Source organism: Neodiprion fabricii, chromosome 7 (genome assembly GCF_021155785.1).
Source record: "Neodiprion fabricii isolate iyNeoFabr1 chromosome 7, iyNeoFabr1.1, whole genome shotgun sequence".
NCBI lineage: Eukaryota > Metazoa > Arthropoda > Insecta > Hymenoptera > Diprionidae > Neodiprion > Neodiprion fabricii.
The window spans coordinates 16,510,822-16,523,652 of NC_060245.1; the positions used below are offsets into that span (position 1 = coordinate 16,510,822).

At 33.6% G+C, this 12,831-nt stretch overlaps 1 protein-coding gene across 11 annotated transcripts in view; it reads right to left on the reverse strand.

The window, feature by feature from the left end:
- LOC124186422 (spectrin beta chain, non-erythrocytic 1) overlaps window positions 1-12,831 on the reverse strand; it is a 79,490-nt gene that overhangs the window by 52,774 nt on the left and 13,885 nt on the right. For 4 of the 11 annotated variants that reach the window (XM_046578133.1, XM_046578136.1, XM_046578135.1 and 1 more), the window contains exons 1-3: window positions 6,682-7,175; window positions 1,936-2,186; window positions 1,381-1,563 (exon numbers count right to left, since the gene is read on the reverse strand). In XM_046578133.1, the coding sequence (XP_046434089.1) occupies window positions 1,381-1,563; window positions 1,936-2,186; window positions 6,682-6,715 (468 nt within the window). In that variant the 5' untranslated portion in view covers window positions 6,716-7,175. Of the gene's footprint in view, window positions 1-1,380; window positions 1,564-1,935; window positions 2,187-6,681; window positions 7,176-12,831 lie in introns of those variants that run through there. The other 7 variants (XM_046578141.1, XM_046578140.1, XM_046578139.1 and 4 more) reach the window with 2 other exon arrangements.

Here is a 12,831-nt window from a genome sequence, read left to right on the forward strand (position 1 = left end):
TAATATTAAACAATTTGTAGTATGAAGCAAGAACTATCAAGGCAGTTGAATGTTACACGTTAGTTCTGAACAGTTTTCATCCTGAAATATATTATTATTGGGCATTTTCAAAAAAAAAACCGGGAATAAATGCACAGAGTTAGTAATCACGTTAAAAAAGCTCAAATCTCTAAATCAATTAACGAGTCATGCTATACCAAAAATGTGTGCCTGAATTAGCGTGTTTTCTTTTTATTTGTTTTTTTTTCAAATTTATTTATTGAGATTCTTGTTAATAGATTCGAAGGAATTTAAACTTTCAAGAAATTAGATAAATGTAAATTGTAAGAAAAAGTTAAATTACAATTGATTTAAGATAATTGGGTAACCAACGTAGAGAAAAATATGAGAACGGATATCATAGACACAATTTATTGTACGAGGTATGTTACGTGTAATATCAGTTTCCGAATGCATAATTTAATTTTAAATAGGAGCGGATATTGCGGAATGTCTGAGCATGAAATCATCCGTCGCGCACCAACGATCTATATGTATAATACATTTATTATACATGCGAAAATAGAGGGTGATTCAAATTTAACTGCAGTCAAGGAATTGAGAAATTTGATATACGTGAATTTCGGTTTTACATTATAGAAAGATTACTGAAAGTAAAAATTTTCGAGGAAATTTCGACGAGAAAATGATAACAATAATTGTTATATTTTTCATTGTAAAATTTGTTTGGCAGATCGTTACTTTCTACGAAATGATTGAATCAGCTTACGTTGGCTAATAACTGCAGTCGCTCCTTTCTAAAAATGAAATTCATTTTCGAAAGTCGATGTGAAACAGTAATCACATTGCTTGTGCATACCCGTGTTGCAATCTTATTGTTGGTCAGTTTGTTTCAGAAGAAATTTTAGGAATCATATATTACATGCAGCGAACGATTCGAAGTGGATAAAAACAAAAAAAAAAAATGATAACACGGACAAGATAATATTTCAAGGCGACAAACAAGATACAATTACTTGCAAAATTGCCGATAATGTTCGGCAAACAAGTCTCCTATCACTTCGGAAAATCAGGCTCAAATTATCGCGAGACCTTTTAAATTTGTTGTCGATAATATGACGGCAGCAGGTGTATTTTTTAATGTGCCTGAGATCGAAATAAAAACGAAAAACTGGTTTTTGTGTTTTAAACGTGATGAATTAATTTCGGTGGTTCGTTTTTTGTTTTCTTTTTTTTTTTTTTCAAATTGTTTGCGAAACTTTTTGCGTCTGTAATACAGACGTAAATGATGTGAACAAATGTAATATATTAATATGTTCGGATAAAACTGAAAGAGAGAGAAGGAGAGAAAACAGCGATATAGGTGTAATGTTTTCGTACCTTCGTGTGAAGAAACGCCAGAGATTTGTTGACATTTTCGATTTTGTGAACCCGCATCCGGCCGTTGTTTGGTTTAGCTAGTCTCTCCCCTGAAATTATTTCAAGCAGCTTCAAAAGCTTCTTTCCGTCCGCCAGATCGGTGAATAAATCCTCGACTTCCATCCGCGCCTGCAGCGGAAACACCTTCGTAAATTCACACTCGTCTATTACACACTTGGGCTTGTAAACATGAGATTCGCAAAATCATTTTCCTGCTAATACTGATAGAAAAAGACGATATTTACATAAAACTAACAATCGCGGTTGTACTTTACTGTTTTATTTTTTCTCTCTTTCTTGTATTTCTCACATTTATAAATAAAAATTTATCTCATCACGATGATCCCGTTTTATTTACTCGTGGTGATAAAAATATCCCGAAACTGAGATTACAATTTCAAAGAAATCGTACATAAATCCTTTTTTCCAACAGGCAGAATGACATTGAATTTTCTAAAATGAAGCACAAGGAACCCGAGAACGACACACCCCCGTCAGAAAATAATAAATACTCGCCTTGAGCAAAAAGGAGTTGATCCATTTTGTGAAAGTTTTTTTCTGAATGTGAAGTCTTTCTTCTTGCAGGGCCTTGATACGGCCCTGCTCAAATTTTAAAACATCCTCTCTCTGAGTCATTCTTCTCTGAATATTTGGACCACCCCTGTATCTGTCGACCCTCTGTGGGAGATGCCGCGATGGGAAGTCGTAATCGTAGCTCTGTTTATTTGGTACGACGCGGCGCCCCGCGCTGGTCTCATACTGCGCACCTGAAATCACATCGGAAACATACAATAATTCTTCTTTTTATCTCCGAATCCAGCCGCCCATCACCGCAACACGAGAATCACTCTGGGGTTAGGCCATATTTCATATTCTTTCGTCGTTCGATCATTTTTACCACGCTTTCAAAAGAATTTTTCAGGAGCACAAAGCGTACATAATACAATTCGGAAAATCCTCGGAACCAAACAATTAGGATACAGAGCGTCTAGAATCGGTAACTGAACCAAGTTCTGATGAATTTTAGAACAAAACTATTATTGAAATTCAAGTTTGCGCGGGTCGGTAGGAATGGTGGAAAAGGACAGGAATGATAGAATAGGATAGGAATACGGAACTGGAACGAAACGATGGAACGAGGTAGGAACGTGAAACAGGCGAGAAACGATGGAATGGATTAGGAATACGGAACTGGATGGAAACGATGGAACGGGGCAGGAATGGTGGAATAGGAGAGGAACGATGGAATAGGGTAGGAATAAGTTAAGAATGTGGAACAGGAGGGGAACGATGAAACAGATTGATAGAGAGTGAATAGTAAAGGGGCATTTTTGACGAAATTCAACTCGTTTAGTCTGAATTGCACTCATTCAGTCTCTGCCACGTAACTCGGTGGTTTAACATTGTTTTTACTGTTTTACTGTACGCCTAATGTTTTCTTTTTCATTTTTGTTCTTTATTTCTATTTAAATTTTTCCTAATGACCATAGATATTCGAAGATGCAAATCAAAAGCATTAAAATTTCTCCCACTTTCTATATAATGCATATTCTTATACACGAAAATGAATTACGCAGTCACCAATTTTATGTACATATGATGCGTGTGTGTACATTGAAGTTTTATGTCTGTACACAAGGTGACAGAGGTGACTCAGGCGAGCGGTATTTCCGATAAAGAAACGCTTATCATCATTTACGTGATTTCAGAAAATATCTATAATTTATCGTAGAATTCCGAGAAGCCAGAATTTCGAACAGAACAATTATTCTCACTCAGCTGCAACAGCGGCTGACTAAGAGGAAATACCGTTCCTTTTCGTCTCTCGTCACGTTCGTCGTAGATTAAATTATTCGATAACGCACATACAATTGGAGGAAGTAATTACAAATTCAACTAACTTTTTTTGTAAATCTATTCTCTTATTCTTAGTTCAAAACTACCGAAGAAATTGAAAAATTCTCTAACGATGTTGCCAAGTTGATTATTCTTTTCACCCAAATTGGCATGCAATATAATATAAGTGCCTGTTTTTTTCTCGCGTAGATGCGATAATTGAATTATGTAACTTGTGATAATTGAAACTAATTATCGTCGAAGCTGTACGATCTAATTTCACTGCATCGCTAACGCGATTTGTTCTTCATACAATCATGAAGAAAAAATTCATTTAGGTTAAGAATACAAAAAACTGAATGTGAAATTACAGATATTTTTAGTACAAATTGCATCACTTTGAATGCTTCAAATTCACGGTCATTTTGTAAATCCGTGACGCAATTATTAGCTTCTAGCAGGTTTCACCACAGTATATCATGTATACATGCTCTTCAAGCTTGCGGGAATGTCATGCGACAAATTTATCTGTCGGCTCATTGTTACAGCAAATGTTTGTACACGGTATGTACATAATAACTACATACAGACATACGTATAATACATACGAGTATACGTGTATAGATAAGGAGTAGAAACAGCGCTGCAGAAGGTGGAATGATTGCACGGAATTTTGCAATAATGTGTACTGACTTGTACAGTAATATTAATTAATTCCTCAACCTTCCGACTAACTTGTTTTCGGTCCAAAACAAAAGGCGAGTTCCGTTCTATACGAATTTGTTTTCGGTCCGAAACAAAATGCGAGCTCGAGTCTATATGAATTTTGATTTCCGGCTAACTTGTTTTCGGTCCAAAACAAAAGGCGAGTTCCGTTCTATACGAATTTGTTTTCGGTCCGAAACAAAATGCGAGCTCGAGTCTATATGAATTTTGATTTCCGGCTAACTTGTTTTCGGTCCAAAACACAAAATGCGAGTTTTATTCTATAGGAATTTGGTTTCGGCTAATTTGTTTTCGATCCGAAACAAAATGCGAGCTCGATTCTATACGAATTTTGCATTCCGGCTAACTTGTTTTCGGTCCGAAGCAAAATGAGAGTTCCATTCTATCCGAATTTTGCTTGCTTTTTGGCTAACTTGTTTTCGGTGCAAAAAAAAAAAAAATGCATGCTCGATTCTTCAAAAATTATGTAACAATGACTTCCAATCCTTCACGTCCGCTGCATCGTCAGTCATTGTCACACAATTCGTATAGAATCGAACTCGCATTTTGTTTTGAACCGAAAAGAAGTTAGCCGAAAGGTGACGAAATTATTAAATATAACTGTACAACAGTTGTGTACGTGCTTTCGCTTGCTGTTTCTTGTTGATGCAAGCTATTTTCAAATTACGGATAAATAATTATGAGAATAAGTTTGACGTACAACGAGGTCTCCGAAAAACTGTGTCATGGCAAACTATTATACACGGCAATTTACCTTAAAAGAGAAATTCGATCAGTTTCGCTTGTTAGATGGAACTGAATTCGATCCAGGCAAATTGAGCATGAAAAAAATCGCCTGAAGATGTTAAAGGTTTACAAGAATCGGAAATTTGAGTTAAAATAAAATGAACATCACGCAATAAATAAACCGAAGAACCTTAAAATCAAATGAAAAACATGTATGGATGGGGTGAATACTTGAACAAAGAAACGTCTCTTACACCCAACTAAATAAATATATATATATATATTTGATGATCGAATAAGTTTCAGTGAATAAAGTCATAATGAAAGACTTTAGGGGCCTGGCGGGGATTTCTCGATGCCGATAAAATATCTATTGATTTTGACAGGTATTTTGCGCTGAAGTATAACGATTACAAGTATTCGAAGAAACACAAATCCAAGAAAAATGATTCAACCGATTCTCTTAGGAAGTTTCTACAAGTCATCGCTGATAATATCTAATTTCTCATCGTCCAAAAGACGAGTTATAAGATAGTCGGAAATTTTATGGTAAACAATCCAAATAAGGTGCATTAATACTACACCCTAATTCTCTTTCTCTCTCTCTCTCTCTCTCTCTCTCTCTCATTTTCTCTCGAAAAAGTAAAAACATGGCTAATAACAAGCGATGTAAATCAACAACAAAACTTTGCAGACAAACAAATTCTGACAAGATTCATCGGTAATTGTGAGGATTGTAATTTTAGAACATTTTAACCAGTCGTCATTTTGTATAATAAAATGTTTTGAAAGTTTTTAAGCTTATCTTTTCCCAATATTGTTTTATTTCAGTGTCTAATTTCATGCAAGTATAGTTTTTCTTTTTTTTGTTTTTCTCGAAATTAATACTTCGATGCACCAACATTTTACCCCATTCTTGATATATTTATGACAAAATTTTACATGACATTTATAACACAAATATTTGACACAACAAGTGGCATAAGAATATAAGAATTCAACGACCTACAACAACAATCCAGGCATTGCCTGTCATCCGAACGATGTAATGCGAATGAAGAACATCGTTAGGCTAATAAGAGGAACAATAAAACGGAAGTTTCTGTTGTTGTTAGGTTGCTTGGAATTAAACACACTGTAAAGTATTACATGCCATAAAGGCAGCAAGAAAAAACTAGAAAATATAATAATGTTAGTATTATTACGAGTTACTCTTACGTTGAGTATTTATAAAATTATATTCGTAAACTACGAGGATCCCTCTAAATGTTATGTAAATATAGAAAACATCATAATTATAAACAAAACTAACGCGTCGGTCTCTCATTTCAAAGAAAACTTATACTTCAACATTGTCGAGAAGTTCATTGAAACATTTATTATTATTTTTTCCTTTTCTTTTTCTTTCTCTCGTGTTGCAATCGTCAAATATTTAAATTCAACCGTAATCTGTTTCAGTGACTTTGTTTCTGACAAGGCTGTGACTGTCACACATCTAAAATTAATCCCTAAATTTGACCGTTCCTAAAAATTCGAATTTCACGTGCAGGGATTCAATCTACCGAATTAATTTCAAGGTATTATTATGGAATTTTTAACCGCCACCGTATATAACGCATGTAATTTATTCAAATCTATCACACATATGTAAATATATATATATATATACATATATGTTGCCAGTTTTGCGTCGATTAGATAATGGGGGGGAAAAATTCCGCCAGTCCTCCAGTCAAACTTTCTCATACATGTATATAACAAGCTTCGCTGGCATTCGGTTCTCGCATAAAATTCGAGAATGAAAGTAAAAAAATACGGTGAAAAATTAAATAAAAAAACAATCAGAAATTTCAACTACCGACCGATCGATAGATCCTCTTCCAAATTTTGATTACAAATCAACAACGACGTCGAACTGATATAATTATATTGATTACGCGATTAACGTACAACGTATATTTCTGTAGATCTTACCGTAAGGGCCATTATCAGTGAATCTGTACGCCATTATATTTCCAAAAGTTTCAATTGCTGGTTCGATTGATTTTCTTCTTTGAACTCTGCTACTGTTTATTCGTTGTAAAACAAATACCCAACGAAATAGGCATTTTTTATCATCTTCAATTTCGTTATTATTTCTAAATCATCGATGCATCTTCTCTCCCTTCGTATCTTCCACCATAAATAATACACAAGTACTTGTCACGTACGAAAAAAATTCAAATCTCTCGGTGACACGTCACGCACCTGCAGCGTGAGGGAACATATTTCACAAAAATTTTCGTCATCTAAATACACTTTCCGCACACGAGCCGACGTATTGAAATTATTTTTCCTCGGCACGTGTTTTACGATTCTGTTCCGCCAACGATCGTTAATTAAAAATTTTTTACACACGGACCCAGACAGGTATTGGAACGGGATTAGATGTGCTCGATTTTAACACTCGCAACGGACGGCGGCACTCACCGAACTGATTCGACGTATTCTGCAATACATATGCGTATCAGCAAAGCTACGGATGGCGCATACGTGTATCCGACTACCAACCATATGTGTTACAGGAGCGATATACGAACCCATATATCTATAGAAATTGATGCTTGTGTGACGTACAATTATGCGGGGAACTCTCTTATCGATAAAAGTGCGATAGGTGTATAAAACATAAGCCTTGGATCGTCAGCATCGCGATGAGTCAGGAATCAAAAATTAGTCCGAGTTCCCTCCTCCCTTGATTCAATTTTCATCAATGATTAAATATTCAACGCGTTTAAAAAAAAAAAAAATACCACATTCTTGCGCAAAAGATAGACTAATTTAGGTATCTTAGATGAATACGTGTATTGTTGTTACAAAATTTTTGTTTTTAGATACCTTTCGAACCAATATATGTGTAAAATGTATGACATTGATTGAACAGAAGATATAAAAAAGGTTGTAAGTCCTATTGTTATCGAATTGTTTTTTCTTGTTTTTTTTTTTTTTTTTTTAGAGAATATTGGCCTTGGCAAATACGGACTTGTTTTTAAAGAAATTTTGTTTCACGTCAAATAAATGGCGCTTGTAAAACCTTTTGTTAATTCTTCTCTTCGATTAATAAAAATTTGATAACAATTTGCACTTGACGTTATGTATGAATTTGTATAAGAGTTACTCGAACTTTGTGTAAGATTTCGTCAAACGTACAATTTCACATTGACAAACGAGTATACATTTAGGTATAACAAATTCTGTCTTAATCGTAATTTAAGGATAAGTCGATTAATACGATGATTAGATTAACGATATGTTGGAATTCCGAAGTTTTAATCTATGCACTTCAACCTCTAATTATTTACCTTTTTTTTTTATATAATTAACGAAAACATATACATACCATCAGTAAACTCTCATTAAGTTCGATTTAATTTTTAATGAATAATCTACCGTAATAGAAAGTAAATTTTACTGCGAATGTACGGTAATTTATTCGGCCAAGAATTAGTTAACTTCTTGCAAACTGAAAAACAAAAAAAAAAAAAAACAACATTTATTCGAAGAAAATACGGTGTTTTTTTTTATTAAATTCGTTGCATTATCCAAAATATCACTCACCGCTGATCGTTTTCTTAATCTTTTACTAAAATCGTTTATGTATGACATCATTTTTCACGGTACAATTATACTGATTCATTGATAATCACATAAGTCATCTCTTTGGTAGACCGGTATTGTATACCTATAAGTATTACATTTGCAATGATTATCACGTTAGAAATATTAATAATAATAATAATAATAATAATGATATAACACGTCTCTACAATAAGTGTTTAATTAATTACGAATCATTCGAGCCGTGAGTATATTTTTACTGTTTACCGATTAACTGACAACTGTCTGTGTAAAATAAACTTCAAGAATTTCGAATTCGAGTATAAAAGGATATCATTGTACCATTTTTAAACCGGAAATCAAACCGCCCCTGAACTTTTACCAGTATAAATAGGTAGACGATGTAAAATTAAAAAATGGTTAGATAAAATATTTGACACCGTATTTCCAACGGCGTTACATATACATACATCAGACATATATATATGTATGTATATGTGTGTGTGTGTGTTTATACACATCGAACCGAACGATTAGATAACGAATGATAGTGCGTTAACGGTCAACTACACGAAAAAAAGATAATACAACGTGTTAGGTAAAACCCAGAGTTTTTAGCTATGTAATACATAATTGAAGCAGCCGAAAAACTTGCACCTGCTTCAAGTACGCTTTTAGGTACATACATATTATTATACCTGGACTTCATGCGTGTAGAAAATATAATCGTGTATAAGGCGTTCTAAAATACGTTTTGCAAAAACGTTGAATCCACTGTATGTGAAATGTGAATTTTATTCAGAAGAATATTATACCGCGATTCTATGAAAAAAAAAAAAAAAGAAAAAAAAAAAAGAAAAACAAGCGGTGAAAAATGAATTTCAACAGAATTATTACGCGTTTTCGAAAAATTTTAGAAACATTTGAAAATTGATGTGTTTTTTTAAACAAATCGTCGGCAAAGCGCAATATTGAAGAAGAAAAAAATTGTGGAATAAAAACGATTTCATCTTAAAAGCTATGGTCTAAAAAAAAAAATACAAGTTTTGACGATGTTACAAAGGCTGTGAAATTGTGGCGCGCTTTGAACATTCGTAATTGAAAATTGTTTCGGCAATCGAATTACATTTTTTTTTAAATTAGGTACAATATGAGAGACGTCACTCATCGCCTGGAAAAAATGCGACCAAAGTAAAAATAGCGAGATCAAAATCTGTTCGAGTAATCGGCATGTAATGCCCCATATATTTAAAACGTATTTAAACGGCTGAGGAGAAAAAGAAAAAAAAAATAGGGAAGAGACTAGCAAAAAATAATAAGATGAGATGAGGAAAAAAAACCAGAGAAAAGAAAGTTTACCGTTTTCGATTCGAGTATAATTAAATAACGTGTGCTGTTTTTTTTTCTTTTTTTTTTCTTTTTTTGCTTTTTTCTCTCATTGTCTCGTTGCTTTTTGCAAATTTCGCCACGCGCGCTGCTCCGTGTCTTAAACCGTACGTTAGGCTGCAAAATCTATGTAATATATACATATATTTATATATATGTAAGTAAACGCGTAATGAGTATATAATGTAATACATAGCTGTATTTACATACATTTTGTGCAAATATCTACCTGCACATTCATACGTAGTCTGCCTCGAACGACGCAGAATAGCGCAGAGATTGAATTTCCATTGTTGTTTGCAGCCCGGAAGTAAGCGGGATACATAACATATATATATATATATGTAAACTCATATGTATATATATATATATATATAAAATGTACATGTGTATATGTATGGATGTATAACGGAAATACGGTATGCTGCAGCGTCGAGAGTGCGATAATATATATATATATATATATATATATTGTACGTATAGGTATGAATGTTGTATTACACATAGTATATATGGGGAATTCCATGAGAACTCCACCGACGCCAGACCCTTATCATTTCCGATTTCGTTTAAAAATATTTTCTGCAATTGTCCGATCTCTGAAACGTTAGTCTGAATTTTTTCAGATTTTCCATCCGACTGATCAATTATTTTAGAAATATTCGAAGCGATTTTGAAGAGCACCTTTTTTTTTAAGTTCTAAAGAAATTCTAAGAAACTGTATTTTTTGTTTGAAACATTTCAAGACCGGGACCATGCTGGGCCATTTTTTTTGCCATTTCTTTTTTTGGCTAGCTGAAACATTGTTCGAACCGTTTGAAACTTCCTGAAAGATTTTCGAAACCTTTATTTTTTACTCGTCAGAACATTTCTAGACTGGTTCCGATACGCAGATATTTTTGTTTATTTTTTATTTTTTCGCACGTTCGACTTTTATTTTTTTTTTTTTATCAATTTCATAATGAGACCGGTTTGGAAAGGTTCTAAGTGAAAATTAGAAGTTTTTCGGGAATTTTCAAACCGTTTAAACAATGCTTTGGTGGATCAAAAAAATTAGAAGTCTTGCAAAAAGTAGAAAAAAAAAATCAGCTCATCTCGACTCAGCTCATCGGTTTCGAAACATTTGAGAAAGAAAATACAGTTTTTGAGAATTCATTGAGAATTCTATTGAGAAACGGTCCTTTTCAAAATCACTCTCAATATTTATAAATAATTAACCAGTCGAATAAAAAATCTGACAAATTCAGATTACTGTTTCAGAGTTTGGAAAATGGCGGAAAATTTTTGTAAACAAAATCAAAAATATTGAATAAGGACAAAAAAAAAGTATATTATAGGTATTAATACGTCACGATGCAGGAATAGCAAAAAGCGCGAGTAATTGATTGATATAATAAATTGAAAATAAAAAATTGTCAAAGCTAGGAAAATTACGGACAAAAATTGAAATTACTCAAATCATAATACGACTTGCCAGGCTTTTACCGCAATGTAGCAATTATTTCTACTTCGTTTTTTACCCTTTTTTTTTTCTTCTCCAACTTTTTATCGGCATACAAATTTACGATCTGACTTATGAGGATGGATCGTGTATTTTTTAAACGCAATTTGTCCATCGGCTATAAATGACTAGGAAGGAGTTGAATTTTTGAAAATATGATTATACTGTGTGTCGTTTTGTTTTTTTTTTCCCCATATGTTTCTTATTAGCAGGAAATTTAAAAGTCTTAAAAATTTTTTTAAGCAAAGTCCGTCTTTTCTTCAATATATATTTGTGTATATATCATGTATACCTATAACCTATTAAACGTTTAATGACGTGTTACAAGTGTTATTATACCTATAGAGGTTAAAACGTTCTAATGATCATACGATATGAAAACGCGCACGAAATTTGTTCAAACAACGTTCGCACTGTTATTAGTGTGATGACATTTCTATATTAAGCGAAACGTGTTGCGATGACATCCACGTACTTACGTTATATTACTCGCCAGTTATACATATGTATGAGGCGTTCCATGCCAATTTAACTGACCTTAAACTTTGGTATCTTCTATCCGAATTCAGTTTTTGTGTATGTAATAATTATCCATAAGTTACGCTATTCTTTTATTGACAACTGTTCGTACTTGTTGACGATATTTTTTAACATTGGAAAATCGCCCAGTCTGGATATTTTGAAAAAGAATCTTGAAAAATTCACTCTCTTACTTGTGACGATAAATTTTAATAAATTGTAATTGAGGGTAAGATTTTTTAAATACAAACGTATTTTTAATAATAAAAAATTCCACAATAACAGCAAAAATTAAATTTTTATACAGCGGTCATTCGCGTGAAACTGACCTGACCAAAATCGTTCAATGCATAAAATATTGTATATTGTATAATGTACAATTGATGCAGTTTTATGTTAGTTTCGAAGTTACAATAATCCGAAAAATTTAGAGGCCCCTGAAATATCGTAATAAAAAAATATTAAAGAATTTTTATTCCATCAAAGGCAAGAGCATTGAAAATTATTGGTTTAGAAAAATCAATGTTCCATACGGAAGATACAAAAAAAATTTTTTTAAATCAGAAACTTATTCGTTTTAGAACCACTATTATTGCCTGAAGATGTTTAATGAAAATAAAAATGGCGAGATCAAAGTGTGATCGAATTCGGACGGAATGCACTATATTTCCCGTGAACGTTTATAAACCTCTGAAACGAAGACCTGCAGCTCATTGCACATCACAGTTTACACATCGTGCGTGCATCGCAGCAGCGAGACGACGAGTGAAACCTTCGAGGGTGAAACCTTGGTAAAATTTCCATCGCCTTCCGCCCTTCCTTTACTTTTTTTCATTTCCTTCCTGTAAACAGCACCGGAACACGCATTCATTCATCCCGAATATCCCGCAGGACCACGTTCACGTGCGTCCCACGTTTACTTTCGCGGAAACACGTGGCCAATGCAGGGAAACCTTATACTTCATATATTTGTGAGTCGGACGTAAACCGTGCCTGCAACGCCGGATGTGTGAAAGGAAATGAGACAGAACACCGCCTGGTCTCTACGAACTAAGAAGCTTGAAAAACTGAAGTTCCTCTTGAATTTCCAAACCACGCAGACTAGACTACAGGAGTCCCAT